At 47.9% G+C, this 26781-nt stretch overlaps 1 protein-coding gene across 1 annotated transcript in view; it reads left to right on the top strand.

Moving 5' to 3' along the window:
* Positions 1-26781, top strand: part of SCFD1 (sec1 family domain containing 1) — a 709689-nt gene that overhangs the window by 93865 nt on the left and 589043 nt on the right. Inside the window, exon 7 of the mRNA XM_086936984.1 lies at positions 17061-17150. Coding sequence (XP_086793110.1) covers positions 17061-17150 — 90 coding nt within the window. The remainder of the gene's footprint in view (positions 1-17060; positions 17151-26781) is intronic.

The raw sequence follows: 26781 nt of genomic DNA, 5'->3' as shown, positions 1-26781 counted from the left end.
ACGGTCCAGGCGTGTTTTTTTTTAAACAGTTGTTTTGTCCATTAATAGGGAGGTCCTTTTAATTGCGTTGTTCACTACGATTTTGAAACTGGAGTAAGTAGGGAGGGTAAGCCAGGCCTCCTCGACTTGCAGTGCCGCGAGAGAGTCTTTCAGAACGCTGAACGTTGAATTACTTAGCCTGGATTGGGTTTCAATTTCCTTCCAGCAGTAGTGTGCTAATGTGTTATCGTCTGCGTCCCTCATTCTCCAGTAGTATTTTGCTAATGCCCCTTGTCTGTCGGGGATCTGGTTTCTCAGGCCATACTCAAGACGAATTTGGGATGGTGAAATGTGTCGGGGGATTGAGAACAGGGCCTTGAAGAGAGTTGATTGTGCTGAGTTTAAGGAGAGGACGTCTTTCGTGTTTAGAATTTACGAGCCGTATGAAATTGAGGGTAAAAATTTTGCTGAAATGGCTTTGAGCAAATGGCCTGTAGAGCACCCCATTCAGCCCCTTGATGACTTTTGGCTTTATTCCCTATGGCCTGCTTACAGAATTTTTGATTTAGTTCTAGGATAAAGCATTCCCATGCCCGAGTGTTTATGGGTTCAATTTGAAGTCTTTCTAAGAGGTTGGTACATGTCCCCATGATATCATTTATCGAATCTGGTTTCCAGACCAGACGTTTAAGTTAAAGCATTGCGTTTGGTGTGATAGCACTTTAGATGGCTCTGCGTGGTCTATATTAATTAGTAACGTGAATGTTTGCGGTTGGTGGTCGCTTTCAGTCCTATCCAATATTTGGAAATTTGTGATGAAGGGGGAAAGCTCTTGATCCGTGAAAGTGTAGTCTATTGTTGAGGCAGATTTGTGGGTAATCCTTGTGTGTGCGGCTGGATAGTCTGTCCGGCTACTCCCATTTAGCATTCGCATTGAAAGGTCGAACAGGCTGGCCGCACATCTCTTCCCGAGCGAATCTCGTGGTTTCGGTGCGTGTGAGCGCTCATCAATTGCTTTAAGTAAGTTCATATTAAAGTCCCCAGACAGGATAATATTTGCTTCCCGATAGGCAAGTTTTAAGGTCGTCATTGTTGCTAATAGATGGTCTACGCATATCTTTTTCCGACTGAACGATGGGTGAATATAGATGTTGAGTAGCAGCAAACAGGTTAGAGACGGGGCTTCAAGTTTGATACATTGCAGCCAAGAAAACTCGAGTTCTATTGTTGATACTTGCCGTGGGATATCGGTTGAGACAAACGTTGAGAGCACTCCTTTGGCTCTCCCTAGATTTCCTGCCTTTTCGGCGGGGCAATGAAATTCCTTATATCCTGTTATGGGAGTAGGATTAATCATCCAAGTTTCCTGGAAAAGAAGAATTTTATACTTTAAAATAAATTCCATGAAGCCTGGATCTTCAAGTTTTGTGTTAAGCCCGAACACATTCCAGGAGCAGATGTTACAGCCTTGGAGACGATTAGAAGCTGCATGAGTGTTGGTTCATATAAGGTCCGGCTGTGGTTCGGTCCAAGGACTTAATGAGTTCAGGGTTAGCAAAAGTGATGGTAATGTTCTTGGACATGCACTCGTTTCTTTTTTGAAAAGTTTGATGATCCGAGCCTTGGCAGTGGTTCCAAGGGTGCTTTAGCAGGGGAGGGTAAACCAGGAAGTCTCCACCTGCCACCCCGTGGTCACCAGCGCTCCAGCAGTGTCCAGCTACCGCAAAGAACTCGGCAAGCAGGGGAAAAAAAAGCCGGCCTTAGGGTGGTAGAGTCTCAATGAGCATCCTTACCCCAGGAGCACTTCAGGCCTTTTACTAGAAATCACTATGTCTTGCATTAGGAGAAGACTCTGCTGGAGTTCTTGTCCAGTTGATTTTATTAGTCATAGGTGCACAGCATTTAATATCCGGTTGTTGGTCTTTGTGCAAAGGCTGGCAGGAATTTACTGCCCTCTGTTCTATAGAGCTCACACTGCATAATGCATAGTGCCTGCCGTATTCTTCTCTTGATAACTGTTTTTGTGTATCTGTGCCCTTGACAAATAACGTCGTTTGTGCGTGGCAGACACTGTTGAGTTATGGTGTGTGTTGTGTGACTTCATGACCATAGCTAACAAGCTTCAGTGAGTTTACACTTTTGAGCCAGAGACACAAATCTGTTTTTTTTCCCCAGCGAATTCCATTTTTTAAAAAAGATGTGCTTAATTTTCAACCCCTGCTGCACACAGCCGTTAATTGCACCCAATCTACTGTGGGTGAACAACTCCTATTGTGCTTGGCGTTTGACCCCGAGTCTAACCTGCTGGGCCACACCCTGTCCCAAACCCTGCCATAGGTGCCCAACCCTACCAAGCAGGGTCTTTGACCAAGTGCTGTGGGGGCTGAGGGCAGGGTCTGGCTTGTGCCATGCCCTGCGCCTAACCTGCAGCTGAATCCCAGCTCCCTTGTACTTGCAGTTTTCAGCTGTGTTTAGTGGGGTTTTGTTTTATGGCCTGGGTGGGGGCCTGGCCCTGCTCTCAGCCTGCAATGGGTGCTGCTCAGCAGGGTTTGGGCACAGTGTGGCCTGCTTCCAAGCCCTTTGCCCTACCTCCTGGCTTCCAAGCAAAGTCAAACAGTCATTTTAGAGTTTGGCTTTGCTTGTGATTTTTTTATATACGCCCTGAAACTTGTGAGTCAGGCAAAAAATGGTTGTCGAATCCAGTATTTGCATCTGACTCGCCAGTCGCATGTCATTTTAAACACTTTCTTCCCTCTCTTGATTTGTTTTCTTTTTATGTGTGTCTGAATACTACTGACCACTTGCCTGTGGTTGCCCTCCCCCCATAACTGCAGTACATTTTTGTTCATAGCACGTGTGACTGAAGATAAATGTCCTGTATGTACTCCTGACACTTACTGTTGGGAGCTGATGTTTGGAAGCTGTTTTTCTTCAAAGTTGTTTTTGCGTCACAAGACCTGTGACTCTCCCATTAGCCCACAATGCACTAGGGCAAACACACCACCTAAGATTGTTTTCTTCTGCTATCAAGTTCAGACATTTAAGTGCCAGCTCTGGAAATGATAACTTTTCTTTGCTGGGATCTTTGGTGCCAGGCTTTGTGACTTCAAGCCCAGAACGAGAACACAGTAGTGACCAGCTTTGGTGACGGCCGCTGAGACCTCAGTTCTAGGAACTGGCCTCCATGAGTTCACCAAAGCCGGGAACAGTTTGCCTGACTGCAACTGTCGTTGTTGACGAAGGATGACTTGGGTGTGGGGAACCAGGAGGTGGGGAATGGGTGGATTTGGGTGGAGGGGTTTGCTATGGAGCAGCCTTCTTTCCAGTTTTGTCCCAGTTATAATAGTAAATTCCGCCAACCAGCACAGGCTCTGTAATCAATGCTTGTGCCACAAGCACAATAAGGCCTCCTGCAAGGCCTTTCAGTGCAAAAGCGCTCTTTGATTGTGAAAAGCTCAGCGCTGGGCATACCATAAAATGCATCGCCAGAAGTCTCCAGAATCCCCGGGCATTATCGGCCAGGAGCATATCTTCGGAGTCGAGAGATGCATTGAGCCTTCCACCAATGCAAGGATAGTCCGTAAGTGCTGTCCTTAGAGTTGAAGCCATGAAGACTAATTCAGTGCCCAAGATCCAATAGGCTTTCCAGGCCTCTTTTACTGGAGCACACACCCTTTCAGATCTCCAAGTCTTATGTTTTGAGGAAGAACTCTCTTGGGAGACCTCCGCTCCTCCTATTGAAAAGTGGGTCAAGGGAATAGCCACTAATAATCTAGCAGTATCCCAAATCCCTAGGTTTCCTACACTACCCCTTGAAAAAGTTCAAGCTATTTCCAAATGACCCAAGTTATAGCGGGATCCAGGTTCTGCCTGACTCACTGGTAGTATATACGGCAAGAAAGCCTCAGCGAAGGCGACGGGGAACGCTTCCCAGAGAAGGCAAGTGCAAAGGTAGTGCAGCTATGTGGCAATGGGGGCTAGCACACAGAGGAGAATTGCAAATTCTGTCAGTTTGCACTCCTGTTCCGACGAAATGGAGGGGTTGATCACGTATCTTCCTGAAGCTCATGTAAAAAGGGCCAGGAGCTAGTGACTGAAGGCAAGATAATTGCCCACACCAACATCATATTTGCATTGGATGCTACGTACGCTGTAACGTGAGAAATCAATACCAGTGTTCTCCTAGAGCATGACGTTTGGCTGATTTCTGGTTTCTGGCCAGAAGTCCATCAGTATCTGTTGATTGTGCCCTTCAATAGCAGGTGCTTGTTGGGTCCAAAGTCGACACCATGCCGAAGAAAATAATGGATGAAACCAGTCATGGCAATGGATCAAGCTAGTGCCGCCACACCAGTGTCGCTAAGTAATTTACTCCCTGTCGTTTTTAATCCCTATAAAGTACTTGACGTTAAGGCCAGTCCTGGACCTCAACCCTTTGAATCCAGACATCCTGTTTGAGCAGTTCCACAGGACCACCCTGCAGAACGTCATCCTGTTGCTCTGGACATGTGATGTCTTGGCGGATGTCGACCTCAAGGACACCTGCCTCCACATTCCCATACTTATATCCCACCACAGGTACCTGCCCTTTGTGGTAAGTGGACAATGCTACCAATTCAAAGTACTGCCAATAGCTGTGGTGGCAGCAAATCTGTGCTGAAGTGGGATTTATGTTGATGCCACTGTGAGAAGTTGGCCCGATATGCAGCGTTCGCTATTCTAGCGACCGCTATGTATCGTTCCAAACGACCCTTATGGTGATTGGTTGTAAGTCAACCTATAGACCAGCTATCCTAGTAGCGTGGATACGAGCAGTCTAAGGCTAAAGACTCGAGAGGGCGTGTTAAGCCAGCTGTTTACCACACATGTACCCCTTGAACACCCAGTGAAAGGACACCACACAAGTGTTATGAAAATAAACAGTTATTTATTAAAGATCACAACAGCCCTGTACTCTTTATGAGGACAGGGTACTAAGCACAAACCAAAACTCTTAGGAAAATACTTCAAGTGCACAATTAAAACAAGTGTCCGAGGACACGGAAAGTTTAAGGTCTCGGGCGGACCCGATAAGGCAAGTCGGAAGCGAGGGACTCGAGACCCTAGAGTAAAGAGGCTATGCAGGCACCGGAATGCCGAGTTACCTAGCCACGAGGGCTGCGGCTGCACAAGTCTTACAGGCGTCGGGGTCTTCGCTGACGAGCCAGGAGCCGGAAGAAAAGGAGTTGCTGGCCGGCGACCAGTGTTGAATAGTTCGTAGAGATCCAAGCCTGGATCAGAGATTGATGATACCTGAAAGCAGAGGGGACCAAGTTCGTACTACTAGCCAGTAGTCAGAGGGTACCAGGAAGGCACCCGTTGGCCGTCACCTCGACCAGGTGAGTGGGCGACGCTAGGCTCTGCAGTCTCACGGACCAGGAGGCGTTGTCGGCGACCACGGTGGAGGTGCGAGCTGTCCCACGAAGGATGATGCTGTCGGCGTCGCTGGGCCCAGGATTGGGGCAACAAGCCTTGGCAGATCTCGGGCCACGTGGTGGGCCTAAGATGGCGTCTTGAATGGACCAGGAGGGTCCGGGGTGATCCTCTCGAAAAAGGGAGCAAGGGCCGGTCTGGAGCAACCAGTCCAGCAGCGTTTGTTGTCGGATGTCGTCAAGGAAGGGCACAAGCCAGCGGCAAGTGACCAGACAACGTGCTGAGCGGCGAGCAGAAGGGCCCCACGCAGATCGTGGAGATGCTGGGAGACTGCACTTCGGTGCTGGAGCGGCTCAGGGTCAGGGCTTCTCGGACCCCAGAGCACTCACCAGAGAATTGCTTCGATGGTCGTGCTGGTTAAGAAAGCGTGCAGGTTTTGATGATGGCCGGTCCCTCGAGGTCTCGTCGCACCCACAGATCACAGCTGAGCTGATGACGTGGGTAGAGGTCAGAGGTGCCAGGGACACCGGTTCTCGTCGAGCTGGGCCGTCGGATCCTTGAGGAAGGACTTACAGCAACCCGCAGAGTTCTTAGATGGTGCCCGCTGATGCAGGGTGACTACTCCTTAGTCACAAGGGAGAAATCTTGAGAAGAGTCTCGAATGTCCTTTCGTAGAAAGTAGTTCTTGATTCAAAGATGATCTAATTTGGAAGGGTCCCCGCTCCGGTCTTTATTCTAAAGAAAGGGGTGGGTACATGACTAGGTCCTGCCCTAAGGGTGGGACCAGGAAGGGGGGTAGTTACACCCCTCTCCCCCGCCGGACTTTCCCCAGGCCAGGGCTGGCGCTCCTGGAACTGGTTCTGACCGGCAGATGCGTAGTGAGCACTGGGGTGCCACTCCGCAGTCACCTTCTCGCAAAAGCCCTACCTACCCAGAATACACAAACCCTGTCTGGGACGGTGCGAACACCGCCCTCGGCAGGAAACCCTTTGTCCAAGCGCTCCTCGCTGGAAGGACTCCCAGCAGCAGGAGGTCAGACTCGTGTCTGTGGTGGCAGCATCCATTTTGTGGAGCTGAGGCTTTAGTTAACTTTAACCGGGGTTCACAGTTACGTACATGTCGTGTCCCTCTAGAAGGGCGGAATGCTAACCTCGTCGCCAGAGTTGGTGAGAGGGCAGCATCCCGATTCGTATGACACCTTACTCGACATGTCTTGATAACGCGACACCGAAGTTACCGATATGGTACGCGTTATCATGGAACAGCCATTGGGTCTTGATTCCGCAAGCTGCAACCGGCTCGGCTCGGGCCAGAACACAGTTCACACAAGCCCACGCACTCTGCCTTCAGGATCGTCAAGGCCTGCCATAGGAGTGACTGATAGGAATTCGGGTGTCCACTGTATGGTTAGATATAGGGCTACCATATCTAAAGCAAAGGGTGATTACACGACTTCACCCCAGCTGTCATGCAGCCAGTTGTGTCAAATTTAGGAGGCCAGCCAGGGGTGGCATAATACATGCTGCAGCCCCGGGCGGCCCTGGGTACACCTATGCCCTGAGTTACAGGGTCTGATAAGGTGGCCCAGTACCAATTGGTAAATGCACCTAGGGTACATATCGTAATTTAGAAAGAGAACAGCCAGGCTGTGGGTCTGATTAGCAGGCCCACAGCCAGAGAAAGTCGTAAACCAGTGAAACAAAAGCAAAAAAATCTGGGTGATCATAGGATTGCAGACCCTACTCTCCTACATGACCCCCCCCCAAACGTCGGAACAATAAGCTAACCTTGACCAGGTGAGTCTTCTTGCTCTAAGTGGAAATATCTGGAGAGCCCATCGGCATTGCCATGATCAGTACCAGGTCTATGTTCCACTGTAAAGTCCATCCCCTGTAGGGAAATTGACCACCTAAGTAGTTTGGGGTTTTCACCCTTCATCTGATTTAGCCATAAGAGGGGCTTATGGTCGGTCTGAATCTTGAAGTGAGTGCCAAACAAGTATGGCCTCAGCTTCTTCAGGGCCCAAACCACAGCAAAGGCCTCCCTCTCAATAGCTGACCAATTCTTCTCTCTAGGGGTCAGCCTTCTGCTTATAAAAGCAATGGGCTGGTCTTGACCATCAAAATTAAGTTGAGAAAGAACAGCTCCCACACCCAACTCAGAAGCATCTGTTTGGACGATGAATGGTTTGGAGTAGTCCGGACTCTTGAGGATAGGCGCCGTGCACATGGCCTGCTTTAGGTCATCGAATGCTTTTTGACAGCTCGCTGTCCACTGAACCTTTTTTGGCATTTTCTTGCTTGTCAGTTCGTTTAATGGTGTCACAATGGAACCATAGTTCCTGACAAACTTCCGGTAGTATCCAGTCAGGCCCAAGAAAGCTCGAACCTGAGTCTGGGTGGTTGGAGGAGCCCAGTCCCTGATCGACTGTATTTTGCTCTCCAGTGGCTGAACCTGGCCTCCACCTACAAGGTGGCCCAGGTATACAACCTGTGTCTGCCCTATCTGGCACTTGGTGGCCTTGATAGTGAGGCCTGCTGCTTGCAGGGCCTCTAACACTTTCCGCAGGTGGACCAGGTGATCCTCCCAGGTGGAGCTAAAGACAGCAATATCGTCAAGATACGCCGCACAGAAGTCATCCAGCCCAGTAAGGACTTGATTCACCAACCTTTGGAAGGTGGCAGGTGCATTTTTCAGACCAAAGGGCGTCACCACGAACTGATAATGCCCACCAGGGGTTGAAAATGCGGTCTTAGGCTTGGCGTCCTCAGCTAACCTGATTTGCCAATACCCAGCTGTCAGGTCAAACGTACTTAAGTAGTTGGCCGAAGCCAATCTATCGATAAGCTTGTCTGCCCTTGGTATTGGGTGGGCGTCAGTCTTAGTGACTGCATTGAGACCCCTGTAGTCTACGCAGAACCTCATCTCTTTCTTACCGCCCGGGGTGTGAGGTTTCGGCACTAGAACTACGGGACTAGCCCAAGGGCTGTCCGAGGGTTCAATGACTCCCAGCTCCAACATTTTCTGCACTTCACTCTTGATGCAGTCTCTAACGTGATCAGGCTGCCGGTAGATTTTACTCTTAACGGGCAAGCTGTCACCAGTGTCAACCTCATGGGTACACCAATTGGTCTGACTGGGTGTTAGAGAGAACATATGTCTGAACGACTGAAGAACCTGTTTACAGTCGCTCTGTTGATGTTCGGAGAGGCTGCCACAAAAGACAACACCATCTACCGATCCATCGTCAGGATTCTGAGTGAGCAGGTCGGGGAGAGGGTCACTCTCCTCTTCCTGTCCCTCATCTAGGGCCATGAGCAAACTCATGTCCTTCCTGTCGACATATGCCTTGAGCCTGTTGACATGAAGCACCCTGTGGGGGCTCCGGGGAGTTCCCAGGTCGACCAGGTAGGTGACCTCTCCCTTTTTCTCCAGGATGGTGTAGGGCCCGGACCATTTGTCCTTGAGTGCTGCTGGGGCCACTGGCTCCAACACCCACACCTTCTGTCCGGGCTGGTAAACAGTCAAGACAGCCTTTTGGTCATGCCAAGCTTTTTGGGGTTCTTGGCTGGCCTTAAGGTTTTCAGATGCCTTCTCCATGTATTCAGCCATCCGCGAGCGGAGGCCAAGCACATAGTCCACTATGTTGGCTGCAGGCTTTTTGAGAGGTCTCTCCCATCCTTCCTTCACCAAACACAGGGGTCCTCTTACAGGATGCCCGTACAAAAGTTCAAAAGGGCTGTAGCCAACCCCCTTCTGTGGGACTTCTCTGTAAGCGAATAAAAGGCAGGGGATCAGGACGTCCCATCTACGCCGAAGCTTTTCAGGTAGTCCATGAATCATCCCTTTAAGGGTCCTGTTGAATCTCTCAACAAGCCCATTGCATTGTGGGTGATAGGGTGTAGTGAACTTGTAGTTGACACCACATTCCTTCCACATAGCAGTTAAGTAGCTCGACATAAAGTTTGCACCTCTGTCGGAGACGACCTCCTTAGGGAAGCCCACTCTGGAGAATACTCCAACTAGGGCTCTTGCCACAACAGGTGCTGTAGTGGTCCTAAGGGGAATAGCTTCAGGATACCTGGTGGCATGATCCACTACCACCAGTATAAACTTGTGCCCTGATGCTGTTGGTGGTTCCATGGGACCGACGATGTCGATCCCCACCCGTTCAAAGGTCACCCCCACCACAGGCATTGGTATAAGGGGGGCCTTTGTCGTGCCACCTGACTTACCACTGGCTTGGCAAGTGACACAGGAGCGGCAAAACTCCTTGGTATCTTCGTTCATGTGAGGCCAGTGAAAGTGTGAGACAAGCCTGTCCCACGTCTTCGTCTGGCCTAAGTGACCTGCTAAGGGAATCTCGTGGGCCAAGGTAAGTAGGAAACCACGCTGAGACAAGGGTACAACCAGCCTCCTGGTCATGCCAGGCTTGGGGTCTCTTGACTCAGTGTACAGGAGTCCATCTTCCCAGTATACCTTGTGGGTACCTGTGGCGTTCCCAGCAGCCTCAGCAGCAGCCTGCTGTCTGAGGGGTTCAAGAGAAGGGCAGTCTAACTGGTCCTTCCCCAGGTCTTCCCTTGAGGGTCCCCCTGAACCCAAGAATTCAACTTGATCAAGTTCGAACTCTCTCGGCTCAGTTTCCCTCAATTCCTGTAGGTCAGCCTCCTCTGAGACTTGATCCACGACCTGGGGCAAGGGGGAAGGCGCAGCCTTAACCCTACTGCTCTTTTTCTTGGGAGGTGTCTGGTCCGTTGTTCCAGGATCCAGCACCTGTTCAGTGGGGCATTTCCTGACCTGTGACCTGGTCACAGCGAACACGTGCTGGCAAGCCTAACATTTCCATGTGAGTCCGGTGCTCCACTTCTGACCATTGTGATGACTCCAAATCATTGCCCAACAAACAATCCACTGGGAGGTCTGGACTAACTACAACCTTCTTTTGGCCAGTTACCCCTCCCCAGGAGAAAGCTACAATTGCCATACTGTGATTGGTAGTGACATTGCTTGCATTGGTCACCAGGAATTCTGTACCTGGCATGATCTGTCCAGGGTCCACAAAGTTAGGCGTCACCATGGTGACGCTGGCACAAGTGTCCCTATAGGCCTGAGCCATCTTTCCATTTATGAAAGGCGTCTGTCTGTATTTGCCCAAAGTATTGGGGCTTACGTCAGGGGATATATCCACATCCCCTGTACTGACAAGGACAGCCTGAGTGAGCGTACCAACTAAGTTGTCACGCCCCTCAGAACCCAGGGTTAACCCTACTAAACCCTTGGGAGGCGCACTACCACTGCTGACTGTACTAGGGGGCACAGGTGCCTTAGGGGCTGCAGTGGCAGGAGTCTGCCCTCCTCCTTTCTTGGTGCACTCACTAAACCAGTGAGATTTACTTTTGCAGTACTGGCACCATCTTTTGGATTGGCCTTCTTTCTTCTTTTGGGGAGCCTGACCCCCACCCTCTTTGGGTTGTTGGGGACCTGTCGAAGACTTCTGGTCATTTTGTTCCCCCTTAGAATCTTTACCCTTCTGGTCTGCTTTCTTCTGACCACCTTGATTCTGGCCCTGGTTCTGTTTAACTCTTGTACGAACCCATCTGTCTGCCTTCTTTCCCAATTCTTGGGGAGAGGTCAGATCCGAGTCGACAAGATGCTGATGCAACAACTGGTTCTGACAATTGTTTAAAATTTGTTCTCTCATCATCAAATTATACAATCCTTGGTAATCAGTAACCTTACTGCCCAGCAACCAGCCCTCAAAAGCCTTAGTGGCACAATCGACAAAGTCAGACCAATCCTGAGACTGCGTTTCCTGGGTATCCCTGAACAGCACCCTGTACTGCTCAGTGGTTACGCCAAACCCTTCAACGAGTGTATTCTTCAAGACGTGGTAATTATTAGCATCCTCTACCCTTGTGGTGAGGAGCTTGTCTCTTCCTTTACCTTCAAAGGAGAGCCACAAGATAGCTGCCCACTGACTCTGGGGAACCCCTTGCACAGTGCAGGCCCTCTCCAAAGCAGTAATCCATTTGGGGATGTCGTCCCCTTGTTTAAAGGGGGGCACTATCTTACCAAGGTGTTTCGTATCAAAACTCCTTTCCCTATTACTAGGTACAATGCTGCCACCAGTGGGGACTACCCCACTTAACTGTTGCTCTCTAGCAAAGGCAAGCCGTTCTTTGGCCAGGGCAAGTTCTTCCCTTTCAATCCTCAGATTAGCTGCCCTTTCCTTAGCTTCGTACACTCTCCTCTGAGGGGACGTCATCCCTCTTTGAGAAGAGTTGTGAGAGCCATTGGTTTGAAGGGATCTGCCAGAGTCTCTCGACAGTGATCGGGCTCGTCCATTCCCAATGTTAAGCTGACCTGACAGTAGCGCTGGGGGTCCCCCAGTACCACTATCATGTTTGCTTGAGTTGGACCGGGTTAGTCTGACGACTTCTACCTGTCCCTTATCTGCCTCATCCCCAGAGGGATCCTCATCCTCATCATCCTCCACATCTTCGTTCTCAGTTGCGAGGTGGATGAGGTCAGGATCGTCTCTGGTTCCCTCGAGGGGAGGCATGTCTCCTTCTGGATTAGAAGAGCTGGGAAGGGTCTCAGCTTTTCTGGCATCATAAGTCTCCAAGAGACCAATCAGAAAGGACGTGGTGGGGTTAGACCCCTGCTTGATCTTCCTGGAGTGACACACTTGTCTTAACTCCTTGAAGCTCAGCACAGTATATCTCGAAGGGATGACCTGTGGAGGGTCAAATGACACAAGGGGAGACTCAGAGTTTCCTCCTTTGTCCGACATACTGTTTCTAGTGTGGTGTAAGTGATGCACCTACCTACACTATGTGTTTACCTACTATTCCCTTGCTAAGAATTGCAGCCAAGGTGTGCTAAGCCTTGAGGAGCTGCAACAGCTGGTTCAGTAGAACTCAGAGTATTCTAAGCTTTAGTTATATGTACTAACAGTACTTATGTGATCTTTCAACAAGATATTCTTAGGATACGTGTGGTAAAACAACAGCAAGCTCAAATCCCACCCGCTGCTCACCAATGTGAGAAGTTGGCCCGATATGCAGCGTTCGCTATTCTAGCGACCGCTATGTATCGTTCCAAACGACCCTTATGGTGATTGGTTGTAAGTCAACCTATAGACCAGCTATCCTAGTAGCGTGGATACGAGCAGTCTAAGGCTAAAGACTCGAGAGGGCGTGTTAAGCCAGCTGTTTACCACACATGTACCCCTTGAACACCCAGTGAAAGGACACCACACAAGTGTTATGAAAATAAACAGTTATTTATTAAAGATCACAACAGCCCTGTACTCTTTATGAGGACAGGGTACTAAGCACAAACCAAAACTCTTAGGAAAATACTTCAAGTGCACAATTAAAACAAGTGTCCGAGGACACGGAAAGTTTAAGGTCTCGGGCGGACCCGATAAGGCAAGTTGGAAGCGAGGGACTCAGGACCCTAGAGTAAAGAGGCTATGCAGGCACCGGAATGCCGAGTTACCTAGCCACGAGGGCTGCGGCTGCACAAGTCTTACAGGCGTCGGGGTCTTCGCTGACGAGCCAGGAGCCGGAAGAAAAGGAGTTGCTGGCCGGCGACCAGTGTTGAATAGTTCGTAGAGATCCAAGCCTGGATCAGAGATTGATGATACCTGAAAGCAGAGGGGACCAAGTTCGTACTACTAGCCAGTAGTCAGAGGGTACCAGGAAGGCACCCGTTGGCCGTCACCTCGACCAGGTGAGTGGGCGACGCTAGGCTCTGCAGTCTCACGGACCAGGAGGCGTTGTCGGCGATCACGGTGGAGGTGCGAGCTGTCCCACGAAGGATGATGCTGTCGGCGTCGCTGGGCCCAGGATTGGGGCAACAAGCCTTGGCAGATCTCGGGCCACGTGGTGGGCCTAAGATGGAGTCTTGAATGGACCAGGAGGGTCCGGGGTGCTCCTCTCGAAAAAGGGAGCAAGGGCCGGTCTGGAGCAACCAGACCAGCAGCGTTTGTTGTCGGATGTCGTCAAGGAAGGGCACAAGCCAGCGGCAAGTGACCAGACAACGTGCTGAGCGGCGAGCAGAAGGGCCCCACGCAGATCGTGGAGATGCTGGGAGACTGCACTTCGGTGCTGGAGCGGCTCAGGGTCGGGGCTTCTCGGACCCCAGAGCACTCACCAGAGAATTGCTTCGATGGTCGTGCTGGTTAAGAAAGCGTGCAGGTTTTGATGATGGCCGGTCCCTCGAGGTCTCGTCGCACCCACAGATCACAGCTGAGCTGATGACGAGGGTAGAGGTCAGAGGTGCCAGGGAAGCCGGTTCTCGTCGAGCTGGGCCGTCGGATCCTTGAGGAAGGACTTACAGCAACCCGCAGAGTTCTTAGATGGTGCCCGCTGATGCAGGGTGACTACTCCTTAGTCACAAGGGAGAAATCTTGAGAAGAGTCTCGAATGTCCTTTCGTAGAAAGTAGTTCTTGATTCAAAGATGATCTAATTTGGAAGGGTCCCCGCTCTGGTCTTTATTCTAAAGAAAGGGGTGGGTACATGACTAGGTCCTGCCCTAAGGGTTGGACCAGGAAGGGGGGTAGTTACACCCCTCTCCCCCGCCGGACTTTCCCCAGGCCAGGGCTGGCGCCCCTGGAACTGGTTCTGACCGGCAGATGCGTAGTGAGCACCGGGGTGCCACTCCGCAGTCACCTTCTCGCAAAAGCCCTACCTACCCAGAATACACAAACCCTGTCTGGGACGGTGCGAACACCGCCCTCGGCAGGAAACCCTTTGTCCAAGCGCTCCTCGCTGGAAGGACTCCCAGCAGCAGGAGGTCAGACTCGTGTCTGTGGTGGCAGCATCCATTTTGTGGAGCTGAGGCTTTAGTTAACTTTAACCGGGGTTCACAGTTACGTACATGTCGTGTCCCTCTAGAAGGGCGGAATGCTAACCTCGTCGCCAGAGTTGGTGAGAGGGCAGCATCCCGATTCGTATGACACCTTACTCGACATGTCTTGATAACGCGACACCGAAGTTACCGATATGGTACGCGTTATCATGGAACAGCCATTGGGTCTTGATTCCGCAAGCTGCAACCGGCTCGGCTCGGGCCAGAACACAGTTCACACGAGCCCACGCACTCTGCCTTCAGGATCGTCAAGGCCTGCCATAGGAGTGACTGATAGGAATTCAGGTGTCCACTGTATGGTTAGATATAGGGCTACCATATCTAAAGCAAAGGGTGATTACACGACTTCGCCCCAGCTGTCATGCAGCCAGTTGTGTCAAATTTAGGAGGCCAGCCAGGGGTGGCATAATACATGCTGCAGCCCCGGGCGGCCCTGGGTACACCTATGCCCTGAGTTACAGGGTCTGATAAGGTGGCCCAGTACCAATTGGTAAATGCACCTAGGGTACATATCGTAATTTAGAAAGAGAACAGCCAGGCTGTGGGTCTGATTAGCAGGCCCACAGCCAGAGAAAGTCGTAAACCAGTGAAACAAAAGCAAAAAATCTGGGTGATCATAGGATTGCAGACCCTACTCTCCTACAGCCACAGAGAAAGCTTAGCCCAGTCAGCAGAGGGTGATGGCATTCCAAAAGCTGCTGTCACTTTTTTAGACAGGATACCCTTACTGTGGGGTTGGTGATGAGGTTTTTGTGCATGAAGGCTTTATGTATTGCAAAGTACCGTATGTCAGATTGCAGATACAACCTTTGCAAGAGTGTCTAGCAAAGTAGTGGCCACAGGTGGAAATGCAATGCTTGTGGAGATTTCAGTACATCTGCATGAGCAGCTGCCATTGAGGGAGGACCTTCTCACTCAGCACCAGGGTCACCAAAGGCTTCAGGAAACTGAACCTGGCCATTTGGCACATGAGGTCTTAGAGTTTGGATACCTCAGACTTATGAGAGTGTATGTAAATCCTGTGCAAGGTGCGCAAACCCATCGTAAATGTCTGGTACACTGCTCCTACTGCATTGGTAACCACATAGACCCCCTTAAAATCTCTGTTCAGAATATCATCTTACTTGTTATATCTATAAAAAGCAGGATTGACATACCCGTCTCAAGGCACCCCCCACCCACCATCACCAGTCCCCTGTTTTAAAATGGGCTTCTGCTCATGCAAGTGTCTCCAGAATCTGGTTTCCAGTTGGGGCGCTCGCCAAAGGACAACTAGAGTGGTAGCACTTCTACCACTAAAAACTCTGACTCCCCTAGAACAACTTTGAGTGCCCCCTCTGCTGTTTGCCTTTGAGATGTCTCTGCCAGGCAAGATCTGAAGGTGTCCTCGTGCAAATTTGTGACTATTCCGTTGCTATCTCTGAAGGCAGGGGCAGATTATTTATAATTACAATATGGGGTTTGATCCAGCTCAAGAATAGGGGGCTGTGATCTCAGTAAATATTTCAAAGAAAAGCAACCCTATATTGACCCAAATCATTTTATATACCACATATTTACTCGGAGTATATGCATCCAGTTACTTGGAACAACCCAAAATTACTTCCACTTTCATACACACCCACTGAGGAAGACCGTCATTGAAATATCCCCCATACCGCCCACCCCCCAGAAGGTCAAAACGTGTAGCCATTGGCAAGTGAAGTGAGAGTGAGAGTGATCGAACACAAATTTAAAGACGAGATAGGGATGCTGGTAAAACACCCCAACCCCAATGGCTTATTAAGTTCTTTAGACTAAAGATAAGGGAATTTGATAATTGGGTACAAAGTACTAATATTTGTTGGACACTTTTCTATGTTTTCTGGATAATATATTGATCATATGATGCGCATAATAGACACTTGTGTATGTATATGTCCTTGTGATGTTAATTTAATTTATGATTTGAGTATTTTTAGTTTTTGTGACAAAAGTTTGGTGAATTTTGTGTATAGTGTGTCCAAAATATTTGTTTTAAAATATAACAGATTATTGTGCACAGTGCATGGTCCCTCATTTTTAATGAGACCCTCAAAGTAATTTAATTGTGTTCCAAGTAATTGGATACATAGACCCAAAGTAAATATATGGTATATGAAATGAATTGTGCCAATCTATGGTTGTTGGGAGTACTTTGTGCTTGAAATATTTACTGGGGGTAGCTTATTTGTCCTTGACCTGGGACCAATATATTTATGAGGTGCAGCTCATCACATCTTATTCTGCTAACACCTATTATCAAAGACTTCTCTTGTCCCTGGGAGCCCATGCCTGCTCTTGCCGTGTGCTAACTATATTCAATCCAGTCTGCTTGTTATGGCTGCATGTCAGCAACTGTACTTGCTGTTAATTATCTGGAGGGTCTCACAGCACCTCTTAGGCGTCACTGGTGATGGATGGGGTCCTCCTCTCTTCTGCTGCTACGGGTGGTCCTTTTGAGGAACCAAACCCAGTGTATGGAAAACTGTGAGTAAAGGGGAGCAATCTCCTGTCTTTGCCTTCATCTTTTTATCAGGAGAGGCGGATAGCAGAATGCATTGCCACTCATATGAAAAGTCTGTGAGAAAAGAGAGACGGCTTATCTCAGACCAACTCATGAGCTCCTCATTAGAGGGCGACCATGATATTTTATTCAGCGTGTTCCCTGGCTGTCTTCTGAAGTATTAAAAAATGATGTCTGATAGTTGGAACTTTTGCTGTATGTTGGTGTTTCATGGAATTGTAATTCATCCTGTGACTTTTGTTGTAGCTCTGAACAGGCCCGACATCACTGACACTGAGATGGAGACCATCATGGACACGCTGGTGGACAGTCTCTTCTGCTTCTTCGTGACCTTGGGTATGTCCGTCCTTCCAGGTCTTTGTGTATCAAATAATGAATGTGTCTGATGTAGGGGTGTGAAGAATGCCTTACAAAATACAGAACTCTCCATAGCCCAGCTGTCAGGCAGAATCTGTTTGATTGCTCTAAGAGGCTCTACACTTCAACTCTTTGGCCCTCGTGAGCTGGGAAGGTTTGCATTTATCCTGTCTCATTTTTTTTATTTTGGTTTGTTGTGTTTTTACTTTTTCCAAAATGGCTTATCACAACGAAAAGAAGGAAGAACGCAGGAAGATGTTTTCAAATGTTCAAACTGTGATTTCCTGAAGTGCTGCGTTAACCATTTCAACACTGCTGATAGATGTGCACAGTGCTGCTTGACTGACAATTGATATAGATGGGCTCTGTTTTAAAGGCCAGCCTCGAGGATCTGATGGCATGTACATGTCCCCTCACTATTGATAGCTGGATTGTTTTTTATCCTGCCCGAGGCCGGTGTGCACAAGTCCTGGAAGATTATTGTGAGTTGCACTAGTAGTTGAGTGGGTCCTCCAGCCTCTGCTGTACTCTGACAAAAGCACCTTAAGAGGATGTTGACTCATGTAACTTTATACATCACACATACAGGAACCATGACAACCGATTAACCTTTTGCCCCCTTAATCAATTATTCTACATCAGAGTTAGGTGTAATAGTTGAACCTTGACCGTACATGTTTATGAGGGTCTAACTGCCCTGTTTAGTTGTAAAATAAACTTTGATTTTGGGAAAAAATGAAAAGAGCACCAACCACTGCGGTGCAGAGCTCCATAGGGAGCTCAACAGGAAGATCGTTCCACTGCTTACTTGCCAAGAACCTAACAGAGCGCCCGACCATCCGTGATTTGTAGATGCGGGGAACCGAGAACTGCATGATGCCCATAGATCTCAGAAGGCGTTTAGAACGGTATATGGTTAGTAACCTATGGAGATGAATCGGGCCCTTGCCATGTGCAATCCGATGACTTTTGCACATGGTCTTGAACCAAATGCATTCCCTCATGGGGAACCAGTGCAGAGTCTGTAACACACATTTCCCCGAGGACATACTAGCCAACTTTAGAACCAGCCTGGCCGCCGCGTTTTGAACATATTGCAGCTGGTTCAGGCCCTTGTTGCTAAGGCCACAAAGCAGGGAATTCCCGTAGTCGAGATGGGACGTGACCAAGGCATGTACTAATATTTTCCTAGTTGTAATAGGTAGGGGATCCAAGATTTTGCGCAGGACCATCAATATGCCATATTACTTCCCTGCTATCTTGGCAATATGTTGGGAATATGATAGATTGGTATCCAAAAGAACACCCAAGTTCTTCACTGTATTTGAGGGGACGGGTGTAGGACCCAATTCCATGGGCCACCATGCAGATGTCCAAATAGATGGAGAAGAACCAATCACCAAGAGTTCGGTCTTGTTGCCATTGAGGCGGAGCCAATTGCTCTTCATCCATGCTGCAAGAGATACAAGACAGGCAGAGAAATTATCAGCTGTCTCAACTGGGTTGTGTGATAGAGTAACCACCAGTTGCGTATCATCCGCATAAGATACAATGTCCACCCTGTAGGATTCAACCAACCTAGCCAGGGATTCCATATATAGATTAAACAACGTAGGGCTCAAAATAGAGCCCTGCAGGACCCCTTGTTGTAAGATTCTAGGCGTGGACCTAAACGGGGGACAGTATATTTGGAATTTTCTGTCCGTCCATCCCCAACTCACTCAGACTGGCCAGAAGTTTAGAGTGCGACACAGTATCAAATGCCGCACTTAGGTCCAGCAATATTAAAGCGGCGGTCTGTCCTTCATCTACTCTCTGACGAAGCAGCTCTGTAGAAGAAAGGAGGGCAGTCTCTGTGGAATGTTTGGCCCTAAAACCAAAATGGGAGGAATGTAGGAGATGATTGTCCTCCACAAATTTGACCAGCTGGTTATTCACCAATTTTTCCACCACCTTGGCACAGAATGGAAGAAGAGAAATGGGCCGGAGGTTATCCAATTGGGAAATATTCAGGTTAGCCTTCTTTTTAATTGGCACTACCTGTGCCAGTTTCCATTCCTCAGGCACATGTCTTTCTTGAAAAGAAAGGGTAGCCAAATTGCCTATGTAGTTCCACAGGAGATGAACCTGATCCCTAAGAATTTTAGGCTGAACCACGTCCATAGGGGATCCTGACTGGGATACTCATAATTAAGTTTATCAGTTCCTCCCTTGGTGGCACCATGAATTCCTTAAGATAGGCTTTCTTAAGGGGCGCATGGCAGGTATCCCGCACAAAGTTTGCTTTGGCTGGACCCTGCTGAAAGGACATATAAATCTGTTCCACTTTACTTACAAAATGATCTGCGATAGATTCGCATATCTCAATGGAATAGAGATCTTTAGTCTCTATCCTTGTAAGCACCGTGAGCTCCTTATAAATTAGAAAGAGCTCTTTGGAGGAGTTTTCAGAAGCATCGATCCTCTCTTGGATAAATTCTCTCTTAGCCTTATTAATCCCCCCATGGTACTCCTTCAGACTGTTCCTATATGACTCTTTCCGAGCCATGTCATAATCTTTGCGCCACAGGCGCTCCAATCTTTTGCATCTGGCTTTAGCAGCACTCAATTCATCGTTATACCTAGGGGCAAGCCTAGTCTTACGTACTGGGGCTTTTAGGGTCCATGGAGCCACCTTGTCTAATGCCTTAGATATCCATTCTTCATACTCCATCCGCGCATCCTTAAAAGTATTACTAAGCAGGGCTTATCCTGCATTAGCATACATTCGAATACCTTCTGGGAGAACTTTTTCCAATTCCTGCGTTAAGTCTACACTTAGCATTAGATCGCCATCTGGTGTTTGGCTCGGATGATTGCATGTTGTCGTCGTCTTGGAAGAAGTCTTTTGTAGTCACGAGATAGTTGACTCCTCCCTTGGAGGATAGTGCGCTTGGGCATTGGCTCCATCCGTAGATTGTTTTTTTCTGCCACTGGGTTCGGATGAACTTTTTCCGCTCCGGCTAGAAATAGACTTTTCAAGCATTTCGAAGCGCAAAAAACGTATTAAAACTTTACCGAACTACCATCAATATCGACTAACATCGTTTTCGACTCCATCAGCTCGATTCCGGTCGTCGATGCGGGCCGTTGGGCCTATCCACGCCGTGAGGCCTACACCTCATGGAAAGGACGCCATTCAAGAGATGCCCCGAGTGTGGAGCAAAGTTTCCACACAGTGATTACCACGAAGTCTGCAACCTGTGCTTATCGCCAGAACACGACAAATCCAGCTGTACAGCCTGCGCGTTCTTTCGATCTAAGAAACCATCCAGGATCGGAGGGCCCGTCGACACGACATGCAGAGATCAGCTCCGGAACCGGTGGATATCTTCGACGAGGAGGTTCCGCTCATTCCCGAAGAAGATTCCGATGATCTCCAAATAGTATGGTTCAGACTCTGTCTGTCCAGCCTGATCCCCTGACTCACCAACCCAACTCATACGGACCCGTCCTGCATGTCTTTGATCCTTCTCCTAGAAACTCTTATTGACTGATGAGATCTTCGGGTTCCCCGGGGAGCATTCTCCGGCAGCAGTCTACTAATGCTGGACCTGTTTTATCTGGAACATGTCGGAAGTGGCTGTGATGCGTCATGCCAGCACATAAGAGGACCCACAACCCAACTCATACTGACCCGTCCTACATGTCTTTGATCCTTCTTTTGAAAACTCGTATTGACTGCTGAAATCTTCATCAGGATCCCCGGGAGCCTTCTCCGGCAGCAGTCTACTGATACTGGACTTGTTCCATCAGGAACATGCTTGGAAGTGGCTGTGATGTCATATGTCAGCACATAACCAAAGTTGTTTAATTAATAATACACACAGATGCCGTCACCACAGCGGCCGGTGAACATGCCGGATCCAGGCACTGCACCCCATGGGCTGACCTACAAGGAGTCCTGGCTCATCTCCAATAAAAGCACTGTGCGTAGCATCCTGCACGATAGGGTTTGAATTTCAAAAGATTTATCTGTATCCCAAGGTCTGTCTCTTTGACTATGTTTTTGTGGCACACAGTTTACAATCAGTGCGACAAAGTATTATTTTGAGTAGGCTTGAGGTGATTTACCTCTCTCTCACCAGTGTAGCCCAAGGCCTTGTCCTCTCCAGGGTGGACACACCTAAGATAATGGCCTGGCAGCAGGGCTCAATGTACAGTTTCTTTGGTTGAAACGGCAGCTTGCCATGATCCTAGGATCCTGAGAGCGTTAAAAATGACTTCAAGATTGTTCTTTTTGTCTGTTTTTCTCATTGCAATCAAACATTGCATTAGAGCCTGTCAAAACGGTAGCCCTTTCAACAAACATGCCACTGCATAAGAAATAGCATGTTAAAGCTCTCTCAAACAAATTGCTTCTAAAGAAACCAAAGTTGGATCTGTTCGAGTAAAAGAAAAGGTTATTGACCTTTTTAACAATATTTCTGATGACAACATAATCTTTCCAGATATTCCTCAATTTATGAATATTGTTTCCGGTACCAGACTGGTGCATAAACTTTTCCCCTTGCAATATCACTCCAGTGCTACCAGCTCAGCCATGACTGCCCACCAGGTCTAACAACATTGGAATTGGAGTATATTAGGCACAAACCAGCTTCCTGACTTCCGTTCCTGGTACTTTTTCTGCACTCTATTGAAATGTGCTGAGAGGAACTGAGCGAGTAAAATTAACAGCACATAACATTTTGCTTATCTTGTATTCTTACTATTTACAGCACTAAATCATCAGTAGAGGGGGAAGGGTAGTGAGGAAGATGCTGACGTTTATGGATCCACTAGAAATATTGTTTCCAAAGCTAGGTAACTTTTTTTGTAAATGAGTTACAAAGTAATACTTCCCTGGGAGGTGGGATTGAGAAATGTTGAATAACCAAGAAAGTCTTGCTCCAACTACTTTGGATCTGTCTGTGCAAAGTAGTGTAGGGGATGAATTCAGGAAATCTCTCATTTGTTCTAGAAGACCGTAATATGTGGCACCCCCGACTTGTCAAATAATCTGTCAATGGTAGATCTAGGGTTCCCCTTTCATGAGACACCAGAGCTTGTTTGAGAGCAGAGGTTTTACCCTTTAACTCCCTCTTTTCAATGGCGAGAGGGTCTGATTGATGAAGTTGGAACTCTGCCAGTCTAGAAACATCTTGTTCGAGGCACATGAGCTGCTGATACTACACTTGCCATTAGATCGCCATCTGGTGTTTGGCGCAGATGATTGCATGTTGTTGTTGTCTTGGAAGAAGTCTTTTGTAGTCACGAGATAGGTGACTCCTCCCTTGGAGGATAGTGCGCATGGGCATCGGCTCCATCCTTAGATTGTTCTGGAACTGGGTTTGGATGAACTTTTTCCGCTCTGGCTAGAAATAGACTTTTCAAGCACTTCGAAGCGCAAAAAACATATTAAAACTTTACCGAACTACCATCAATATCGACTAACATCGTTTTCGACTCCATCAGCTCGATTCCGGTCGTCAATGCGGGCCGTTGGGCCTATCCACGCCATGAGGCCTACACCTCTTGGAAAGGACGCCATTCAAGAGATGCCCCGAGTGTGGAGTAAAGTTTCCACACAGTGACCACCACGAAGTCTGCAACCTGTGCTTATCACCAGAACACGACAAATCCAGCTGTACAGCCTGCACGTTCTTTCGATCCAAGAAAACCATCCAGGATCGGAGGGCCCGTCGACACGACATGCAGAGATCAGCTCCGAAACCTGTAGATATATTCGACGAGGAGGTTCCGCTCATTCCCGAAGAAGATTCCGATGATCTCCAAATAGTTTGAGGCAGATGACTCCATACCATCGGGTCAGAGCTTGAGTATTTCTGCCCCTGCACCACACACAGCACCCAGAACGAAGGCAAATGTCAACATTTATATTCTGGGTCACTGGTGTAAACTACAACATTTATATTCTGGGTCACTGGTGTAAACTATAACATCATCAGCATAGAGTGCCAATTTGCACTCATAGCTTGATGATTTAAATGGGATGAAATGGTCTGAGCTAGGGGTTCTATGTAGAGATTGAATAACAGGGGGGACAGGGGACAACCGGTATACACCTGTTACAACGCAACTTTTACAACTACCTACTATTACAACGCAACTTTTACAACGCATACCATTACAACGCATTGCGCTGGGGGGCGCTCTAGGATAGGGAATAAGTTTAATTTACTATCCAACACCTTCCCTAGTGTCCACGGGGACTGGAGTTGGAATAGTAAATTATACTTACCACTATCCAGCACCTCTAAGCGCTATGCGTTGTAATGGTATGCGTTGTAATGGTAGCATTGTAATGGTAGGTAGTTGTAATGGTATGCGTTGTAACATGGTACATCCCCGCCTCCGGGGCCCAGTCGCGACCAAAAAACCACTTCGTAAGCCCCATATCGAGCCCGGCTCCGAAGAAAGTAATTAAGCCTTCTGGTAGCTCCGTACCGAGCAAGCCGCACGTGCCGATCCCACAAGCTCCCTTGGCACCGAAACCGAAAGAAGTCTCGGCTCCGAAACCGTCGACTTCTAAAGACAAAGGTATGAAGCCAGCGTCCGACGCCTCGAAGTCGACGAGACCTGCTTCCACTTCGAAGACTTCGTCTTCGGTACGGAAACCGACATGGCCTGATTCCGATGCGCCCAAGCCCTTGAAACAGCCTACAATACCGAAAACAACACCTTTGGTGCCGAAAACTATGCCAAAGGACATTGTAACACCTCTTAAGGCTAAAGACAGACAGCAACCTCGTCCGGAACCGAAAAAATCGGCGCCGACAAAGGTTCCACAAGGGGAAGACCTTTTCCAACCAGATCCTCTGCAAAAGAAGATCTACATTGACCCAAAGACAGGTCATGTATCCACTACACCACACAAGAAGAGGAAGGCAGATACAACATCCACACCTGTAGTACCTGCCAAGAAGAAGGACTCTGCCACATCTCCTATGCACCCTTCTTCTCCTATACTTCCTTCTCCTTCATCCGCTGTTCCTCTTAACAATTCACCACAGATTTCTCCTCCACATTCTCCTCTTCTGTCTTCACACTCACCTCTAAATGATGATGAGTGTAGTTTAGGGAGAGTGATGGACCCAGATGAGCCTTTCCCATACCCTGTAGATGATACAGACTAGGAGTACCCAAACCCACAGGATGTGCCAGATATCCCTGACCCACAGTCATATCCATCAAAACCTTCTCCCCCAGAAGATAACATTGGTTTTGGTCACCTGCTGAACAGAGCTGCCATTTACCATGGAGTCACTATGCATTCTGATGAGGAAGAGGAAGATTTTCTGTTAGACACATTTGAACAATCGCAAAGGTCTGTTCAAATTCTTTCCCTGATTAAAGGGGCCATCAAGCATGCTCCAGAGATATTTAAAGACCCTGTACGTACTAGGATCCTGAACCCTAGAATTGAAAAAAATATAGGCCTGCACCTGCAGATCCAGCCTACATTAAAGGACAAATACCATTAGATTCACTAGTTGTGTCAAATGCTAGGAAGAGAGCAAACTCACAAACGTCAGGTGAGGTACCCCCACCTGACAAAGAATCCAAAGTAATAGATGCTTCAGGCAAAAGAATAGCTGTGCAAGCTACCAACATATAAGCCCGCCTTTCAAATCATGATAGGGATCATTACGATTAATTAGAGAAACTACTAAACATCTACCTGACCAATATAAGGAGCAGGCAAATGACCTTATACAAGAAGGCAAGCTAATTTCTAATGCCTCGATCAAGTGCGCACTAGATGTGGCAGACGCTGCACCTAGAGCTTTAAATACTAGTGTCCTACTTAGAAGACATGCATGGCTATGCATTTCAGGATTTAAACAGGAAGTGCAAACTACCATTTTAAATCAACCATTTAATCAAAATCAACTGTTTGGACCAGAGGTAGACACAGCACTTTAAAAGATGAAGACGGATACAGATACTGTCAAATCTATACCTTCTCAAGTGTGGAACCGCAACGTAGTTCTTACAAGGCTCATGGAACCCCCTTTTGAACCTCTACACAAATGTGAACTGCAATTCCTCACGTGGAAAACAGCTTTCCTTATTGCTATTACCTCTCTTAGAAGAGTAAGTGAGATACAAGCTTTCACAATACAAGAACCATTTTTACAACGACATCGTAACAAAGTGGTTCTAAGAACTCATCCTAAATTCCTTCCAAAAGTCATTACTCCTTTTCATTTAAACCAATCTGTAGAGTTACCTGTGTTTTTCCAAAACCCTGACTCTGTAGCAGAAAAAGCTTTACACACACTAGATATTAAAAGAGCTCTTCTCGACTATATAGATAGAACTAAATCTTTTCGAAAAACTAAGCAATTGTTTGTGTCTTCCTCTCCTCCTCATAAAGGCAACCCCATCTCTAAGGATGGACTTGCAAGGTGGATTGTAAAATGTATACAAATATGCTATCAAAAAACAAAACGTACATTAACAGTTCCTCCTAGAGCACACTCCACACACAAACTAGGAGCCTCTATGGCTTTCTTAGGGAACATTCCCATAGAGGATATATGCAAGGCAGCAACATGGTCTACAACACACACCTTCACTAAACACTACTGTGTTGATGTACAAGCCAAGCAGCAAGCTGCAGTAGGCCAAGCTGTCCTTAAAACTCTCTTTCAAACTACTGCAACAGATACAGGTGACCACCGCTAGGGGAGACACTGCTGCGCAATCAATGCTAAGTGTAGTATCTGCAGCTCATATGCCTCGAACGGAAAATCCTACTTACCAGTATGCATCTGTTTTTGGCATGTAGAGCTGCAGATTACTACACGCCCTCCCGCCTCCCCGGGACCTGGATCTGTTCCAGTTTTATCTTACTTGGATGCACACGCATGGACATCCTTTTCTCTTTACTTGTACTAACTCCATCATTTCCCATCATGGCGAAAAACAATCTAAGGATGGAGCTGATGCCCATGTGCACTATCGTCTACAGGAGGAGTCACCTATCTCGTGACTACAAAAGACTTCTTCCAAGACGACAACAACATGCAATCATCCGAGCCCAACACCAGGTGGCGATCTAATGCTAAGTGTAGTAATCTGCAGCTCTACATGCCAAGAACAGATGCATTCTGGTAAGTAGCATTTTCCTTCCCTGCAACTGCAGCCTTTCAATAGCTTGTCTCACCTCTTGTCTGCTACTTACCTTCTTTTTACTTAAAGGAAAAAGGAAGATGAAGATGATCATACAGTAGAGCCACAAAGGAGCTATACTGGCAGATAAGAAGGATAACCATAGTCAGGAGTGCCGAAAGTCATACAGGCCCTCTTGCATGTTCCCTATCTTCTTTTTAAAGAAAGATAAGGGCGAGCTTATAATGGAGCCGCAAAGGGGACATACTGGAAGAGACGAAGGATAGCCATAGGCAGGAGTGCCGAAAGTAACGAAGGCTTATTGTCTCACCTCTTGTCTGTTCCTTATCTTCCTTTTACGTAAAGGAAGGTGAGGATGATCTTACATTGGGGCCACAAAGTGGATATACTGGAAGAGATGAAAGATAAGCATAGGCAGGTGTGCCGAAAG

This window comes from Lissotriton vulgaris, chromosome 9, assembly GCF_964263255.1.
Source record: "Lissotriton vulgaris chromosome 9, aLisVul1.2, whole genome shotgun sequence".
NCBI lineage: Eukaryota > Metazoa > Chordata > Amphibia > Caudata > Salamandridae > Lissotriton > Lissotriton vulgaris.
The sequence above is the reverse complement of the archived record's forward strand: the minus strand, read 5'-3'. Positions and strand labels throughout refer to the sequence as shown.